The 18,504-nt window shown below is 51.3% G+C and overlaps 1 protein-coding gene across 5 annotated transcripts in view; it reads left to right on the top strand.

Annotated features, from left to right (window-relative positions):
* Positions 1-18,504, top strand: part of ABLIM3 (actin binding LIM protein family member 3) — a 111,150-nt gene that overhangs the window by 45,126 nt on the left and 47,520 nt on the right. For all 5 annotated transcript variants that reach the window (XM_044231785.1, XM_044231809.1, XM_044231801.1 and 2 more), the window contains exons 4-7: positions 2,842-3,025; positions 5,038-5,150; positions 13,146-13,272; positions 17,069-17,162. In XM_044231785.1, the coding sequence (XP_044087720.1) occupies positions 2,842-3,025; positions 5,038-5,150; positions 13,146-13,272; positions 17,069-17,162 (518 nt within the window). The remainder of the gene's footprint in view (positions 1-2,841; positions 3,026-5,037; positions 5,151-13,145; positions 13,273-17,068; positions 17,163-18,504) is intronic.

Below are 18,504 nucleotides of genomic sequence, written 5' to 3'. Positions count from 1 at the left end.
ACTCATTCTAGATTTTCTCAAAGTGATTCTAACTTCTCATATTCTGTCCCACTGTCAAACCCATTGATCTGCTTTTTTTTTTTTTCTCGTTAATAGCCTTCACTTTTTTGATTCACAGAATAACGTCTGCCCTGAGTGTGTTAACTTCCGCATCAGTTGCATGCTGCGGACCCTCTCCAAGGCCTTTCCTGTTATTTGGATGTCAGGCTCTGTTCAGCCTCAGACACATCTGTCGTGCTGTCCAGCTTGCCTTCCATCCCCGAGCTCCCCACTGTATTTCCAGGAACCCCCTGAGAGTCTTATCAACCTTTACATCCTTTCTACCAAAAACTTCCTCCTGCAGCTCCTTGGGGGAAACGGAGGAACCGATTGTTCCAAGTTTTCTAACCGCCTCCTGGGTTTGTCCACTGGGAGAGGTGGCTCTGGGGGTGGAGCTGGCGGGGGAAACAAAGGGGAGAAATGAAGGAAAAAAACAGGAGCTGTTTCCAATGAGGTCGTAGGCCATGACCTCACTAATTCCACAGCCGTGAAGTCAATCGATCTGCCACCTGCACGCCCCAGAACGTCCTGTACTCTGGCCCGGCCTGCTCTTGAGGCATTGTTTGCTGTGATGAATTTTCACGAAGCCTGGTAGAAGATCAACCCTCCCGCCATCAACCACCACCACCCCCTGTGCAAATAGGCCCTGCTTCTCTGCAGGCAGGGGTGGGCTCCAGGGCCCGCCAGCCCCACCTCGTACTGAGTGTAAAATGTTTAGGCCCCTGGTAGACCCCGAAAGGAGCAATGCTTCTCCTAGACTCATGGCATGCTGGTGTCAGAAGAAAAGCTCAGGTCACTTTTTAATCCACCTTCTTCATTATACATGCATGTGAACAGGGACCAAGTTCATTGTCAGCCAGAGAGTTAGCGGCAGTGACAAACCCAGAGCCCAGGTGGTCCAGTTCACAGACTATCATGACTCCCACTGTACTGCACGGTCCCCCCAATGCTGTGACCTCTGGGGCTGCCCTCTTGCTCACTCATCCTGGCCCCATAAGCCTGCCTCTGGCCTGCAAGGTGAACACACACTTGTGCCATGTGTCTCTCTTTAACCTGTCCGCTTTTGCATGACAAGTTTCCCTATGAGCAAGGAGACAATATTTGCTGGGATAGCCTCACCCAATCCAAGCCAGGTCCCCACAATTACAGGCTTGGAATTCTTATCTTATTGGTTTCCATATCATTGATCATGCCTCAGAAAGCTGATCCATGCTCACCAAGACCTCAGGAAACCAATGTATAAAATCAGAGTGCCCTTTTATTAATGGAGAGATGTAGTAGTTTGCATTGCCCTGACCAGCTTCTTCTCTCCCAAAAGTCTACCTAGTAAGTCAAACTGTAAGTCACATAGTGAATACAGACTCAAAACAAGGGGGCTGGTCAAAGGGTTGGAATGGGCTCCCCAGTGGCCTTCCCCTGATGGCTGGTCAGCCTCTTCTGGGCTGCCACCCCTGCTTTAGCCAGATCAATATGTTCAGCAGTTCTGGTGGCCCTAAGAGCCATTCGATTTCTTGGAAGAAACTTTGCCTCTTTCTGTCCTTCCCATTAGGTGTGGATTTTGTAACTTAACCCTCGGAGAGAAATCTCACTTCCCACATTTCTAAGTCCTTTGGAGGTAGGGAGTCCCACATGATTCGGTCGTTAAAGCACCTATAACTACCTCTACCTACTCCTCTGTTATCGGCCCTATGCATCTTCATATTGTCCGCAAGGATATCCCATAAGACCTGGTGACATACGTTGCCTGTCTGTGCAAAAGCTAGCAATGCAATTGGTCATTTTTGCAACTGAGTGATGGGACATCATTATAACCTTCTCTCTTCTTTTGTTTATGTCAGAGAGTTTCAAAATATTTTTTTAAGGTTTTAAAAAAACTAGGAGAAAAACCATCCATGGCTCCTCAATATCCCACAAAGCCTAAACTTCTTAAGCTGGACTCAGGCTCTCCTCCAACTGGCCTGTCAATGTCTTCCTGTTATCACTGCCCTTCACACCCTAAAAATACCACACCACCACACAGATATCACTTGCAACTTCCTGCTTGTGTGCTTTAGCTCATTTTCCACCTTCAGGGTTCAACTTAAGTGCCGCCTCCTCCAAGAAGCCTACCATGATCCCTCCCCCACAACTTTGTTCCCTTTTCCTCCCCACTCCTGGCACTTGCTACCCGCTGCAGCCCATGGCCTGTTGTCCATGATATATATTCTATAAGGTCGTCTTTTGGCGTATACTGTTAGCTCTTCATGGTTCAGGGATTGCGTTTTATCATTCTTGCCTTGGAACAGACCAACTCTTTATGTCTATGGTGAGAGCAGATTATAAATTTCCAACCATTCATCCCATTGCCATCCTAAATTGTCTTCACCTTGCACAGAATCATACACACAGGGAAAGTACCCAGGGACATTTTAACTGATCTTATCCAATTCATGAGATAGTATGGCCTTGTGTGGGCCACACAGCCCTAAACTTCCATCCATGCACGAGAGGGGGGTACAACGTCAGTGGTCTCATCTGAATCAGTTGGGGAGTGCGCCAAAATGCAAACCCCTGGGGCCTTGCCCCCAGGAGGTCTGATTCAGGCCCAGGCATCAGCCTCTTAAGGAGCCCGTGGTTGCTTCCAATGCAAAGGGTCTTCAGAACACACTTTAAGGAACACTAGCCCCACGAGGTCCTATGTGCCACCATTTGGGGGCCACTCATGACCAAGTCACATGCCAGCCTTGTCCCCTGCAAGAACCTCGTGCAGACCAACCTTCCCTGGACTCACCCTGCCCTCGATCTTCTCCTTGTGCCCCGCAGTATGTGGCTGCGGCCTGGCCCAGTCAGGCTTCTTCTTCAAGAACCAGGAGTACATCTGCACCCAGGACTACCAGCAGCTCTACGGCACCCGCTGCGACAGCTGTAGGGACTTCATCACCGGCGAGGTCATCTCCGCCCTGGGCCGCACCTACCACCCCAAGTGCTTCGTGTGCAGCTTGTGCAGGTGAGCAGGTGGGGGAGGCCGGCCCCTCCACCTGGGCCCCGTGGCGGTCTGGGGGCTCCCAGGGCTGGATGCTGGACACTTGGATTTCTAGACTGTCCTGGGCAGAATGATGTGACAGCAGCCAAATCCTGTCTGTCAAAGGTGATCTCCTGCGAAACACTAGTTTGCCTAGAGATCCAGACAGAGCGAGGACCTGAGCCCCCGCCCTCAGCCTCCCATTTCCCGTCAGAAGTCCTCAGAGGAACTACCAAGTGCCCTGAACCCATTCTGGAAATGGGGCAACTGGGCCAGCTCCTACCCCCTCAGCCACATGTAGTATAGAGATATGTTTGTAGCCTTCCCCCATGACCCTGACAAGTGATGCCCTCTCTGTAAGCCTCAGCTTTTTCATCGGTAAAACGGGCATCAAAACCATTGCCACATTGTTGGCTTTTCGTGAAAAATAATGAGATGGTATTTGCAAAGACTGTAGCTCAGTAACGGGGACGTAATTGTGTCTGCTTTTGCTGTTCTTGTCATTATATGACAACCATCTAGCCTCTCGGGCAAGCTGGTAGGCGATAGGAAGTTCATCCTTCCCTCCCCCTCATGCCCTGTGCCCCAGTTCCTTGTTACCTCAGCAGACATATGTGAAGGGTCCACCGTGTGCCAAGCACTGCATTAAGGAGATGCAAAAAATAAAGGAGGCCTGTATTTGTGGGTAGCCTTGCCCACAAATACATTAAAATTTAATGGACTGTTCTGATTCAGTCATATGTAGAAACGTGGTTTGGAATAAATGTATGCTTTTTTTAATTAGGAAAGGAATTTATGGATTATTCTCCCCATAAAATAACTACCTGTTAGTTACCAGTTAGGGTTCCTGCTGAGACTAATGACACAGTGTACAAGAAAATAAAATCACCCAGTGGAATCCATTCACTCATCCATCTCCTAAAACCTGGGTGCTGGGTCCCAGAATCCCAGACTCACTGGAGGCTAGCACAGTAAGGTCCATATGTTGGGGGTTTTTTTGTTTTGGTTTTGGTTTTTTTGAGGAATTTATTTAGTTATTTGACAGAGAGAGAGAGGAAGGAGAAAGAGGGTCCCCACTGAGCAGGGAGCCTGATGTAGGACTCAATCCCAGGACCCCGAGATCATGACCTGAACCAAACGCAGTTGCTTAACCATCTGAGCCACCCAGGTGTCCCAGGTCCAGACAGTTTAGAGTGAAGTTTCTGTCAAGCCCCACACAGAAGCAGTGCCTTCCCCAGCATCATGCCGTGTCCTTTACCAGAAGTCCGTGTCTGGGCCTCGATGAGAAACCAGCTCCTCCAACTCACCCCAGCACTCTCTCCCATGCCCCACGTTGCAAATACAAGGGCAGGCGAGCCCCCGGAAGCCTATGTCCGGGGCTGCCCTCAGAGTCTGTGTAATGGGCTCTCCCAGACTTCATGCGCAAGAGCCCCTGAACGATGGGCTCGACGCTGCCAGGGACTCGATGTACAGTTCATCTTTGTTAGGGAGGCAGGACACGGACAAGTTCAAGACCTCTGAACTCTGAAACCCAAACTGCACAATCACAGAGGAGAGGAAGAGGTTATTGGTGGCTTTCTAAAGGTCCTGGCTAGTGAAAGGAAGACATTTTGGTGAATTTGGTGAGTTCTTCTTGATATTTGGGGATAGAGGAGGTTGGGATGGAAAAAGTCTTTCTGAGAAGATGGGGCAACTCTGGGAGGAATTATTAACCAATTCGTTCACAGATGAGAAATGTGAGCTTCACTAAATGTCACGATTGGCCTGTTGTTAGTCATACCAGTGGTCCACGTGGGCCTCCAGTTCCCGTCGTGGTCCCAACTGAGTTGATTCAGCCAGTCTGGCACTGTGAACAGCACTTGAATTTACCTTGTCTAATAGAAGGCAGGCTGCGTGTGGTGCCAGCGAGCTTCAAGCCCATCTTCTGTCAGCTCACCAATAGACATGGAATCCCTCAAAAGAAGAGGTGTTGAATTTCTCTTCTCTCTCCCTTGCAGGAAGCCTTTCCCCATTGGAGACAAGGTGACCTTCAGCGGGAAGGAATGCGTGTGTCAGACATGCTCCCAGTCCATGACCAGCAGTAAGCCCATCAAGATCCGTGGACCAAGCCGTGAGTGCTCCCCCCAGGCACCTCCGTGTCTGCGGGCCATGCGTCCTAGGGCTCCCTGTCCCGCCTCCGGCATCCGTTCCTGCAGGCCTGGAGGGAAGTGGGGGAGGTTTCCACCCTGGAGGACTCCTGAAGCCTGACCCAGTTGGCATTCAGCCCAGACTCACCAGCTTCCTTAAGCAGAAATGCAGGGAAAGCAGGCTGTTGACTAGAAACAGTGACAGCCTGTACCATGCTTGGCCGCTTGGGTGGGGCTCTTCTGGGATGAGCTAGGCTCCCCATCTCATCTCCCTTCTGGAGCTGTGTTCCTCAGGGCACCCGAACAGGGCTGAAGAAGCCACCAAGGGTTCTCAATTTCTACAAATGCCACTAAAAAGTATACACAGACACATCTTAAAAAGGAGAAATAGGGGAGCAAACCACAAGGGATGGGCTAGTGTCTCTTAGAAAGTGTCCCAGGGAAACCTTCACTGCATAATGCTAAACATACAAATTTTTAGGCCCACTTTGGACTTCTTTTTTTAAATTTTCTTTAATTTTTTTTTAAGATTTTATTTATTTATTTGACAGAGAGAGATCACAAGTAGTCAGAGAGGCAGGCAGAGAGAGAGGAAGGGAAGCAAGCCCCCTGCTGAGCAGAGAGCCCAATGCGGGACTCGAACCCAGGACCCTGAGATCATGACCTGAGCCGAAGGCAACGGCTTAACCCACTGAGCCATCCAGGTGCCCTTTAATCTTTTTTTTTATATTTTATTTATTTACTTGACAGAGAGCAAGAGAGAGAGAGAGAGAGAGAAAGAGCATGAGCCGGGGGAGGGGACAGGGAGGGGCAGAGGGAAAAGCAGAAAAGCAGACTCCCTGCTGAGCAGGGAACCGGATGTGGGGCTCGCCCCCAGGCCTCTGAGATCATGACCTGAGCTGAAGACAGACACTTAGCCCACTGAGCCACCCAGGCACCGCCCCCGCCCCCACTTTGGACTTCTAAGAAAGGAACCTAGAAGTCTGCATTCTTAATAAGCTTCCTGGGTGATGCATTTGCTGCTCCCAAGACTGAGAACCAGTGTTTAGAGATGAAGAGAATATCTACAACACCAGAGTGAATATTATATTTCATCACCAAACTCTAGATTTGGGGGGAAACTGAGGCTCAGGAGTGCACTTCAGAACAGTCATTTGAATTCGTGGAACATCCATTCCACTCAAGTGTGTCTAGTGGTAAGATGTCTAAATTACTGGTCCCAGATGTCCTCGATGGGCTGCTGACGGCAGGTGCCCACCCACACAAGACCCTGGCTCCCAGGGCTTGCCGCAAACCACACTAGGCTCAGGGGTTCTTTCCCATTACATGACAGCCCAACCGGCCCCACAGCAAAATCAATGAAAGTCCATTAGCTGCCTGCATGTGGGCGCGGGCACCGAGAGAGTCAGCAGGCCGGGGCTGCATCCTTCCGAGGGGCTGAGACAGAACACCCCGAGTCAGCAGGGCTGGGCCCCCAGGGGCTCCATCAGAGCCTGCCGTGGGGAGCTGGGGAGAAAGACGATGGGAAGGCTTCCTCCTTCGCCATTCCTTTCTCCTGATCTAATCAGATCTGCTTGCAGAATGCGCAGAACACTTCCTTCAGCGTCCTTGGTGACATTCAAGAAGACTTTGCTGGTCTGAGTAGGTTCCCATCTCAACAGAGTGCACACACTGTTCTCCTTCGTGATTCCTTGAAAGCCTAGTGTAGGATGATAACAGGGCTGGATGCAGGGCCACGGCCCTGTGACTGATGCTGTGAAGGCCCCCAGAGACCAGCAGGATGGCGTGTGAGGCAGTAGAGAGAGGCAGGCTGGAGCCGGGAGCGCGAGCCTTGCTGGGGCTCCGTTTACCCAGCTCTGTGGAAAGCAAATGTGTTAGTATCCAGGAGCCAGACTAGCATACGCCATGGTGTGTAATATGTTTTCTGAATATAAAGTGAGGATGCTGTGGACTTGGAGATTTAATCTGGAAAGCACACCAAAGAGAGAGTACGATTCCTGAATCTGTTACTTTTCTTGGCTCGTGCTGCATTATTACACGCATCAGGGACCTCGGAGAGGTGGGACAGTTCCTTGGCTGAGTGTGGGAATCCTGTATGCGAGCGTGTCCTTGAGGAGAGGTGCTAAATGTCTCCACCATAATTCTGCAAGTCCAAAAACAGAGGAAGGTGAAGACGAGTGAATAATGAGAAGCAAGTATGCATATAAGCAGTCTCCAGGGGGAGGACCCGGGCTCGTGGCTCATCTTGTTACTCACAAAGCAAAGACTGCAAACCGTGGATCTATGGGGATATGTCTCATGGAAGTGTTTTTTCCCGAAAGGTGGTCACTGTCCTTGCTAAAAGATAACTAGAGAGGTTGCTGGGAGGTCTGCTGAGTTCCCAAAGGAGAGACGGAACCAAAACCAGATTCAAAAGAGGACTGAGATGAAGAATGTATCATGGAAAAAGAAAAAGGAGGAAGAAAAACTTGATGTATTTTTATCTATAGGGGTGTGACCTTTCACTCCTGGAGGGTGAATAAAGACGTTCTGGAACAGCAGGAGCAGTTATCTACTCAAAATAGATCAAGAAGAAGACTCGGGAACTATCAAGAAAAAATAACTTTTTATAAAAATAAGTGTTTCCTCACCATCCTCACTAAGAGGAATCAGCAGTGGGAGCAACATCAGCTTCACAGTCATAACTGTCACCACCATCACCACCGTCACCACCATCACCACCGTCACCATCACCACTGTCACCACCAACCACATCCATCAACACTACCATCACAGTTGTCACCACCACCACAACCATCAACATCACCACTGTCACCACCATCACTACCAACACCAACACCACCATCAACATCACAACTGTCACCACCACTACCACCATCCCCATCACCACCACCACCATCACAACTGTCACCACCATCACACCAACACCAACACCACCCTCATAATTGTCACCATCATCACCAACACCACCATTACCATCACAGCTGTCACCATCATCACCACCACTACCATCACAACTGTCATCATCACCACCATCATCATCATCACAACTGTAATCACCATCACTACGAACCATCACCACTGTCACCATCACCATCACAACTGTCACTAGCACCACCACCATCACCATCACAACTGTCACCATCACCATCACAACTGTCACCATCACCATCACAACTGTCACTAGCACCACCACCATCACCATCACAACTGTCACCATCACCATCACAACTGTCACTAGCACCACCACCATCACCATCACAACTGTCACCACCATCACCACTGTCACCACCATCACCACTGTCACCATCACAACTGTCACCACCATCACTCCCAACACCAACACTACCATCCCAGTTGTCACCACCACCACCACCATCACCATCACAACTGTCACTGCCATTACCACCACCACCAATACCACCATCACCATCATCACCACTGCTAACACTGATTGACTGTTACTATTGTCAGGCAATGCATTAAGTTTTCTGTACACAATGTCTATACATAATATCTCATTATAGTTCGATGAGGGAGAGAAAAGTAATTGTTTTATAGATGAGACAACTGAGACCCAAAGAGTGTAAATGACTTGCCCAGAGTCACACAAATAGTAAGTAATGAAACCGGAGTGTGGGACCAGGCAGTCTGGCCCTGGGGCCTCTTCCCTTCACACCCTATACCAGAGAAATGACTGGCTAACAGGGAAGGGTCATGTCTTCCCGGACTCGTTATCTAAAGCAAGGAATGCTTTGACTTGCTATGACTCACAAAACCCCCTCATTTTCGTTGATCTAGATGGAATGTATGACACAGTCAAGAAAAGCTAAAAATGACTGCCGGCAGTCTCTAGAGACCTCAGGAGACTGAGGGACTTGGGGGAACAGGTGGTGGACTCACACTTTCTGCCAGCTGAAGGTTGTAATCTTGGAAGAGAGAGGAGCATCCGAGGAGCGGACAGCTGGCTGCACAGCAACCACCGCGGGGCAGGCGGTCGCTCTCCTGACTGTGCCTGTTTGTTGTACCAGACTCACGGGCTCCCGGCTGGCGCCTGAAGCTCCACCGGGAGTCAAGGCTCAGAGGAGGAGGAAGAAGAAGGAGAACGGGGTCTTGATCAATCTGAGGACCTGCGGTATAACATGAAAAGGAAAACCACCTAGAGGAGGCATCCCAGAATCCTCAGGGAATCCACAGGCCTTTCCGGCAACAGGAAAATTCTCCTGGCCTCAGACCAGAGACAGGACCGAGCACAGAATATGGGCCAGAAACATAAGAACATGAAGTAAGGATGACGGCGACCATTCGCTGGGCTCGCGTGTTGAGTCCTTACAGGCCTGAAAGCAGCACATCTTCACACCAGTGCGGTAAGGGAGCCGGTCAGATGGGGAAGCCGGGGCTGTGAGGTCACACGACCAGTCCGTGAGGGGGCTGGGCTTGTGCCCTCAGCCCGCCTCTCACCATTCACTCTGTCCTCCTGGCCCAGCCTCTAACCACGCCCCCGCGCGGCCTCCTGAATTTTGACTCAAGGTACCACGTCCATCGCAGACGCATCACAGCAACTTAAGGAGATGGGACTCGGGAGGAGAATGCGGCCACATAGGATGCGGTATTCAAATGAGATCCATTGGAGAGGCGGGGCTTTGTGTTGTTGGCTCTAATACACCGAGTCCATGGAGTCAACAATGAAGTTGGTGGGAGAATGACCCCATCAAGCAAGGAAAAGTGAGGTGTAAGGAAGGAGGGAGAAGAGAGAAACTGCAGTTGTCTCTAAATATTTGAAGGCGATGTCAGGAGGCAAAGGAAGTAGTTCTTATTGCGTAAAATAAGGGACATCACAAAGAGTCAGGTCTCAGGTCCATATAAAGAAGGCAGTCATGGGGCCCCTGCGTGGCTCTGTCAGTTAAGGTCTGGCTCTTCTTTTCAGTTCAAGCCATGATCTCAGGGCTGTGAACTCAAATCCCACACCCAGCATGGAGCTTGCTTGGGATTCTCTCTCCCTTTCCCTCTAACCCTCCCCCACACCCACACACGCTCTCTCTCTCTAAAAAAAAAAAAAAGGGGGCAGTCAGGACAAGAAATGACAAGTGTTGGTGAGGATGTGGATTGGTGCAGCCCGTGTGGGAAACAGTATGAAGGTTCCTAAAAAAAAAAAAACTAAAAATAGGGGTGCCTGGGTGGCTCAGTGGGTTAAAGCCTCTGCCTTTGGCTCCAGTCAAGATCCCAGGGTCCTGGGATCGAGCCCCGCATCGGGCTCTCTGCTCAGTGGGGAGCCTGCTTCCCCCTCTCTCTCCCTCTGCCTGCCTCTCTGCCTACTTGTGATCTCTCTCTGTCAAATAAATTAATAAAATCTTAAAAAAATAGATATGTCATATAATCCAGTAATTCCACTGTTGGGCATTTTCCCAAAGAAAACAAAAATCCTAGTTTAAAAAGACATAGGCACCCTTATGTTTATTGCAGTATTGTTTACAATAGCCAAGATATTGAAATGACCCAAATACCTATCAATTGATGAATGGATAAAGATGTGGCAGATATATACCCTGGAATATTACTCAGTCACAAAAAAAGAATGAAATCTTGCCATTTGCAATAATGTGGATGGACCTAGAGGGTATTATGCTAAGTGAAATAAGTCAGACAGAGAGAGAAAAATACTGTATGATTTCCCATATATGTAGAATCTCAAAAACAAAATAAATGAACAAACAAACCAAAAAAAAAACAGAAACAGGCCCACAAATACAGAGAACAGACTGATGGTTTCCAGAGGTGAAGGGGAGAAGGGATGGGCAAAAATGGGTGAAGGAGGGTGGGAGGCGCAGGCTTCCAGTTATGCGATGGGTAGGTGATGGGGATGAAAGGCACAGCATGGGGAACATGGCCAGTGACACGGTGACAGCGGTGTGTGGGGACAGATGGGAGCTACCCTTATGCTGAGTACAGTGTAAGGTGTAGAGTTTTTGAGTCACTATCGTATGCCCGAGACTGATGTAATAGTGTATGTCAGCGACACTTCAGATAAAAAAAAAATCAAATAGGAAATTAAAAATGGAATTACAAAACAAAACAAAAAAGAATAAACCTTTATAGGATACATATTTTTAAAAATGAAAATGAAAAAAAAAAATAAAGAACGCACTTGTGACTATTTTGCCTGTCCAAAGGCAAAAGGGGCTTCCTCCATAGGGGGTGAGCTTCCTACCCCTGGAGGCAGTTAAGCAGAGGACGGTGCCCACCTGTCAAGAATGTTGTAGGTTCCCGCATTAGGTGGAACTGTGACTAAGGGTTCTGTGAACCCTGTGCCCCTGTGGAATTATCTAAGTCTATCAAGGAGGCCCTGGACACAGGTTCAGTATGCAGGGTTCAGTCCTTGACCCCTGAGCCCTCAAGTTCTTCTGTGCTGAGCATGCGCGAGTCATGTCTATAAAAGGAGAGGGGGTGCCTGATAATCTCTAAACGATTACATTCTAAAGGCTGCGATTATTGGGATGCAGGTGGGTAGACTTTTTCCGGAAGAGTGAGGAAGGAGAAGAAATCCCAAAGCTGTTCTCCCAGCCCCCATCTGAAGGCCTGGGGCTCGAAGCATTTTGCAATGGGAGCCCCTCCCGCCCCAGCCTGTGCTAAGGGATGTTCAAAAGGTGCTAGAGAGGGGTGCCTGAGTGGCTCAGTGGTTAAACCACTACCTCTAGCCTGGGTCATGATCCCAGGGTCCTAGGATCAAACCCTGCGTGGGAGAGCCTGCTTCTCCCTCTCCCTCTGCCTGTTGCTCTGCCTACTTGTGCCCTTTCTCTGTCTATCAAATAAATAATAAAATGTTTTTTAAGAAAAGAAAGAAAGGCTAGGGAGCCAAGAGGCGGGAACCGTGGGAGCTGCCTCCTCCAAGCACTTCAATGGGGTTCAGACCCTCCCCGCAGTCAGCTGGGCACACCCCCTTCCTCGACAGGCCGCTTCATCTTCTCTCCCAGGCCTGGCTCCCAGCTGGACACGACGGCTTCTGGCCAGCCTCTCCCAACTTGATCTGCAGTTTCTCTTCCCCCCACCGCCCCGAAGTACGCATCTGTCTGGTGGTGCCAATAGAGAGGCTCGTCCTCTGGTAAACTTTGTCCCATGACCCTTTCCCCCCCCAGAGTGGGCCTGCATTCCCAGCATCTGCCAAGCACCTTGGATGCTGCCTCCCTTTCCTGCCCCCGCAGACAGGGCTTGAGCAACAGGCAGAAGGCCAGCCGCCATGTTCTGGGGCCCTGGCGCGCGTTCCAGGGTGATGAGGATGGGGAGTGAGAACAGCCCCTGGTTGGGGTAAGTCTTACCAGACTCTAACCCTTGGCGAGGGGCATGTTCCACATACTATAAGCATGTTGGGGGAGGGGCAGGCATGGGAAACTCTGTCCTGGGTGCTACGAGGTCCTCTCCTTCATGCTCATCCAGTTCCTACTATGTGTTGAGCACAGCACAGAGAGTGCATTTACGCACAAAACACAGACAGGGTCCTTGTCATGGAGCATACGGTCCAAGAGCAGGAAAAAATTAGATACTGAGCTTATCCCCTGCAGCTGTGCTGCTCGACTTGACTCTGCTTGGAGACCTTCAGTAGGTCTGCAGGCTCCCAGGTGCTGCTGATGCGACCGTTGCCCAGGCCACAAATAGTAGTGCACTTCGTTAGCTGTTTGAGGGCAGGCCAGACGCGGGACAGGGTCTGTCTGTGAGGGATGAAGAGCGGCCGGGATGATAGAGAGTTTTCTGGAGGAATCCTAGCATGTCTTTCTTTCTCCCTCACATCCAGTCCTCCTGTCCAGCCCGGGCTCCGGGGTCCTTGCTTCCACCTGGTAGAGCTCGGGCAGGTGCCCGGGCCAAGCTGGGAGCTGCTATGGGAAGGCCACTTTTCAGGAAGGGGTTTCCATCCCCGGGACTGAGAGGACAGCAGAGGTCAGGGGCCCTGGGATGTTCTTCTCAGTGGCGTCCCCTTGTCTTTGCAGACTGCGCTGGGTGCAAAGAGGAGATCAAGCATGGCCAGTCACTCCTGGCGCTGGACAAGCAATGGCACGTCAGCTGCTTCAAGTGCCAGACCTGCAGCGTGATCCTTACCGGGGAGTACATCAGCAAGTGGGTGTCTCCCCCTTCCCCATCCCTGCCCGGCTTCCAGGACCCCTGCATTTCACCGGCCTGCCCCAGGGGACCTTCACCTGGATCTCCCGGGCCACCTCCTTCCACTTGGCCTCCAGCCACCACACTCCCACAGCCACAAAGAACAGCTCTCCAGCCTCCGGGCCCTTCCATGCCGCTTCCTCTCCCCGAGATGCTCCTCCTGCCTTGTTCTCTCCTCCCCTCCCTCTGGTCTCTGTCTGCAGCCAGCCGCTTCCCCGGAGATCTCCTACGGTCCCTGCTGCCTCCGCTCCCCCAACCCCAGCCCTCCCGGGGTCTGTTCCCTTCACGCAGGCTCACACCGTTTGCAATCATACTCTCATCCATGTTAACTTCTGGCAATGATGATAACCCTAGCTACCGTTCACCAAGGTTTTATGACATACAAAGGATATGCTAATGGCCGTGGAAGGGTTACCGCATTAAACCTCACAACTCCCCCCATGAGGCGTCTGTCCCCATTTTAAAAACTGTAAAAGCAGAGGCTTGAGGAAGTAAGTAACTTGCTCTGTGATGATATTTAATGTCATCCTCGCCTAGGCGGGGTGTCTCTTTTTTACTGCTGTTGCCGTTAGCGCGATGCCCATCCCCTGGCCAACAATACAGTTGTTGAATGAATTGAATTGAGATGAGATACAAGGGACACGGGAAGCTATCAGCAGAGAGGACCCCACCCCCAGGGGCCACACTGGGTCCCACAGGAGGAGCCCCGCCCCCCCCCTTACCTCCAGACTCTAATGACCACATTCCCAAAATCAGGCACCGGAAAGAAGTTGACGGCCACAGCCCCTCACAGCGCTGATGCTGTCTGAGCCAGACACTGCTGGGGCGCAGGCTGACCCACTGCCAGGATAGGGCAAGCACGTAAAACCGTAGCGTGTCTGGGTTTCTCCGTCAGGAGAGCTATTGTCTAACAAGGGAGATAAACTAGATACATAAAAAAAATTACCAGGACTTAGGTGATGGGGAGCTCAAGAGTTTTGTTCTTTCAGACCCTTTGGATTATAAGCAACAGAAAACCCAGTTCAAACCCACTTAAGCAAAAATGAGTTTATTGGCTCAGAAATGGGAAGGCCAGAGGCCTGCTAACTTCCAGCACAGCTGAATTCAGGGGCTTAAAGATGTTACTGGCATTGCAGTGGTCTCTCTCTCTCTCCCCTCCTACCCGCCCTCAGCTCTCCCTTCCTCTGTGTTGGATTTATTCTCAATAAGTCCTCTCCCAAGGGTATTAAAGATGATCACCGGCATCTCAGGGTTCCATTCTACCAGTGTAGCAAGCCCAGCAGAGAGACGGAGGCCCCTTTCCCAAGGACCCCAGCAAGAGTCCCACGGTTGTCCCTGATGTGGCCACCCTTGGGTCATACTCCCATTCCTGACCAATCACTGGCCAGGAGGACGTGACTCCTAGAGCCAGAGAGCAGCCCTCTGTGACTCACAGTAACTGGGAGTGGGAAGGAAAACCAGGTGAGGCTATGGGCAGAAAGGGAACACGGATGCCGCCAGACAGCGCTGTCTGGGTCAGAGGTCCAAGTGACAGTCTCTGATTATTCTGAGAAAGAAAGGAGCACTTCTAACTAGCAGGGAGTGAAATCTGGAATCTGGGAGAGCTTCATGGAAGACAGCACTCTTTGAGCCAGACCTTGAAAACGAGGGTAAGATTTGAAAACACACAGAAGGAAAGCTTGTAGGCGGAATGCCCAGCCTGGGCAAGGGCGGGCTGGTGCCTGACACAACCATCGTGTCTTCCCGGAGCTCCGACGTGTGCGCAGGTGCACCATGGTCCCAGGCTGCAGAGGGGAGCTGAGGTCACGGCACCGAGAGCTTTGAAGGCCATGCTAGGAGGAGGTTGGCATCTCGCTCCGTGCCTGCCAAGTAAGAAGTGCCCTTACTGAGTCTGCAGCCTGGAGTCCTTGAGTCTGTGAGCCTCCGCCAGGGGTGTGGGGTTCAGGCAGAGCTCCTCTCAAGGAGGCCCAGCACTCCGAAGGCCTCTGCAGCCTGGCGCTGGGCTCCTCATCCGGCTGCTGGCGCAGTGGCAGGCACCGGAGAGACACCGCCTCCGGGTTTGATGCCTGGGTTAGCAGCCCGGCCTGGGTGATCTCGGCAAGGGACTTAACCCTTTGGAGTCTGTTTCCTCATTTATAAAAACAGGGATAGGAAGACCTACCTCACAGGGTGGTGCCAAGGCTGAGACACCAGCCTTATAAGTGTCTAGTGAATACGAATTGGACCATCTCCGTGTTTTTAGAATCAGGGCTATTTCAAATTCCCCAAGGTCTCCTGACCCCAGGTCCAAACAAGGCAGGATTGGCATGCATACACAAATTTTGCTGGCTCATTGTACCCACCTCCTGACCAATGACTTTCTCCCTGAGCCCAGTCACCCTCCCACACCCACAGAGGGCAGAGGGTTGGCAGGGGTGGGAGGAGGCTTGTCTCAGGGGCCTTCAAACAACAGTCTGACCACTGGCCTTTGCAGGGCCCTCTCTTTCAGGAGAACACACGCTCCCTGCCTCTCGGGGTGGGCTCCAGCAATCCCAGCATGGCAACAACTTAGAGATGAAACAAGGACATGCCTGTCCTTCGGACCTCTCTGAGTCAGCCAGTTCTGTTACACCCAAAAGTGGGGGAGGCGTCCCTCTCTCTTCAGGGACGCGTTAGCACCACAGAACCATGTCATCAGATTTGGTCCTTAGAGTCAGGCAGGGCCCAGAGCTGGGGTGAGCTGTCTGATGCCCCCAGCTACCACCACGTCCACCTTAAAGGCCCCTCTCCGTCATCACGAGGGTTCTTCTGGCAGCCATTTGGTGTGTGGTCATGACAGGCCGGGCCCTGAGCCTGAGCCTGAGCCTGAGCCCCGGGGCATATGGCAGCCATGTCCTTCAGGCCACATGACCACCTGGGGGTGAGGGGAGGAGGGGACCAGAGTGCCTGGGTTTGAATCCAGCTTTAGGTCCTCTGAGTTGAGTTTTCTCATCAACACGATAGAGGGAGAGGGATAGTTCTGACCTCCCAGGGCTGTGACGATTCAATGAAATAATCTATGTAAAACCCCATCCGAGGGCCCACCATACATACACCGAACCATCCGTGTCAGTGGCTGTTAGTAGGAGGGGGCAGTGTAAGAATGATTCACAATAATCTTACTACTGCTTGATAAGCACATGGGAAGGGGTTAGGGTAGGTTCCTCTTACCTCCTGACCCGGAGCAGTCAGATGATTCACTACAGGCAAAATTTTTTTTATCAGGTGAGGAGCCCTGAAGGCTATGCCCAAAACTTGACCCCATCGATGACCTCCTGGAAGGGGCTGGGAAGAGGGAGAAGACTTCTCCCTTTATGTCTTTATAAGGTGCCAAATGCAACTACCTATTCTAAATAAAATAAAACATCATCCATTTTTACAATGCATTTTAAAAAGAGTCCTTGGAGATAAAGAGAAGAAAGTGGATGTGGAGAACTTGTGGGAGAGAAATAGAAGGGGACTAGAAGAGGGATCTCCGTGGCCAGCAGCCCAGACCAGTGGTTCCCAGGTTCACCTGGGACGTTTGTCAAGAGGCAGATTCCTGGGCCCCCATCCCAAGGGTTCTGATTCCATAGATCTGAGGGGTGTCTGGGGAGTTTGCATTTTTAACAAGCTCCCCCAGTGTTTCTAATCTCGATCCAGTCATCACTGGCTGCAGGTCCAGGAACTTGCCTGTGACAACCCCCATGAACCACCCCCCCCAGCCTCCTCTCCCTGTGTGCATTTCCTCTCGCAGGGATGGCGTTCCGTACTGCGAGTCCGACTACCATTCCCAGTTTGGCATCAAATGCGAGACTTGTGACCGGTACATCAGCGGCAGGGTCTTGGAGGTGAGTGGGTTCAAGTAACTGGGAAGGTGTTTGTGCGGGATGGCCTATGACTCCAAAAGGTCATCACTGAGGACGCCTCCTTCAGTAGCCTACCCCACCCCCGCTGCCATGACCTCAGCTGAGTTTACTCCCTGGCTTGAGTAGATAATTCTGCCTCTCTGGGCACCCCCAAAATGAGAAGCTGGACAAAATTATTCCTGGATCCAAAAATGCTGTGCTGGGACTATCAGTGTCGTCTCTGGACTCAGACCCAAATAGATCACCACGGAGGGACAGTTGTGGTTTTCTTCCCAGCCCTGCTAAAGGGTGGAAGCCATTTTTAAGTTTTAAGCATTTGGTAAGGTGCTGATCTAAGAACCAGCTTGTCTAGCGGTTGGCTCCTTGGCTGGTCCATCGCCATGACAACAGCTGTCCCCTGCCTCTGATGACCAGCTCGCTCTGTCTTTAACAGGCGATGCACAGCTGAGCCCCTGCCCTGGACCCCTGTCTGCTGCCCTTCCAGGCCTTCCTTCCACACCCTGTGGGTCCAGAAAGCTTCCTATGCTTTGGGACCACCTATCTTGAGGAATTAAAAACAGGAAAGAGTTTGATACAACAGACGAACAATAGCCTAAGAGCAGGAACAATTGGGGTCGGATATTGACTCAAGGGCTAACTCATGCTCAGGTTCACGGTGAGTGTCTTTGCCTCTCCAGGCCTCAGTGTTCCCTTCTGGCGGTGGCTGGGGGATGGCAGACGGGGACAGCTCTTGTGGGGGGGCTCGTCAATCATGTTACAGCTGGCCAGTTGATGGCAGTCACCTGCAGTAAGCCCTGTGTTGAGAAGGATTCTGCAGCCACCTCTGGGCCCAGCAGGAGAGAGTGTCGCAACCAGGGAAGGAGGAGCCCAGGAGATGCACTGAAACTGAGCCCCAAGGACGAGAAGGAGACTGTCTGGTGATGCGCTAGGAAAAGAATAGAACTTGACCCCTTCAGGGAACAGAGAAAAAAGCCAGTGTGGCTGAATTATGTAAACTGAGGCTCAGGAAGGATGGTCTAGCACACGGGGCTTACCCCATAGGGCTTTGTAGCCGTTTAGGAATTGGATTTTGTAGTAAGTGCAATGAAAAGGTATTGGAGAGTTTTCAACCAAGGAGCAACGGTGTTAAGACTGTAGGGATTCCAGGGTGCCTGGGTGGCTCAGTGTGTTAAAGCCTCTGCCTTCGGCTCAGGTCATGATCCCAGGGTCCTGGGATGGAGCCCCGCGTCAGGCTCTCTGCTTGGCAGGGAGCATGCTTCCTCCTCTCTCTCTGCCTGCCTCTCTGCCTGCTTGTGATCTCTATCTGTCAAATAAAATAAATAAA

The sequence above is a fragment of the Neovison vison genome, chromosome 1 (assembly GCF_020171115.1).
Source record: "Neovison vison isolate M4711 chromosome 1, ASM_NN_V1, whole genome shotgun sequence".
NCBI classification, from domain to species: Eukaryota; Metazoa; Chordata; class Mammalia; order Carnivora; family Mustelidae; genus Neogale; species Neogale vison.
This window is presented reverse-complemented; position numbering and strand designations above follow the sequence as displayed.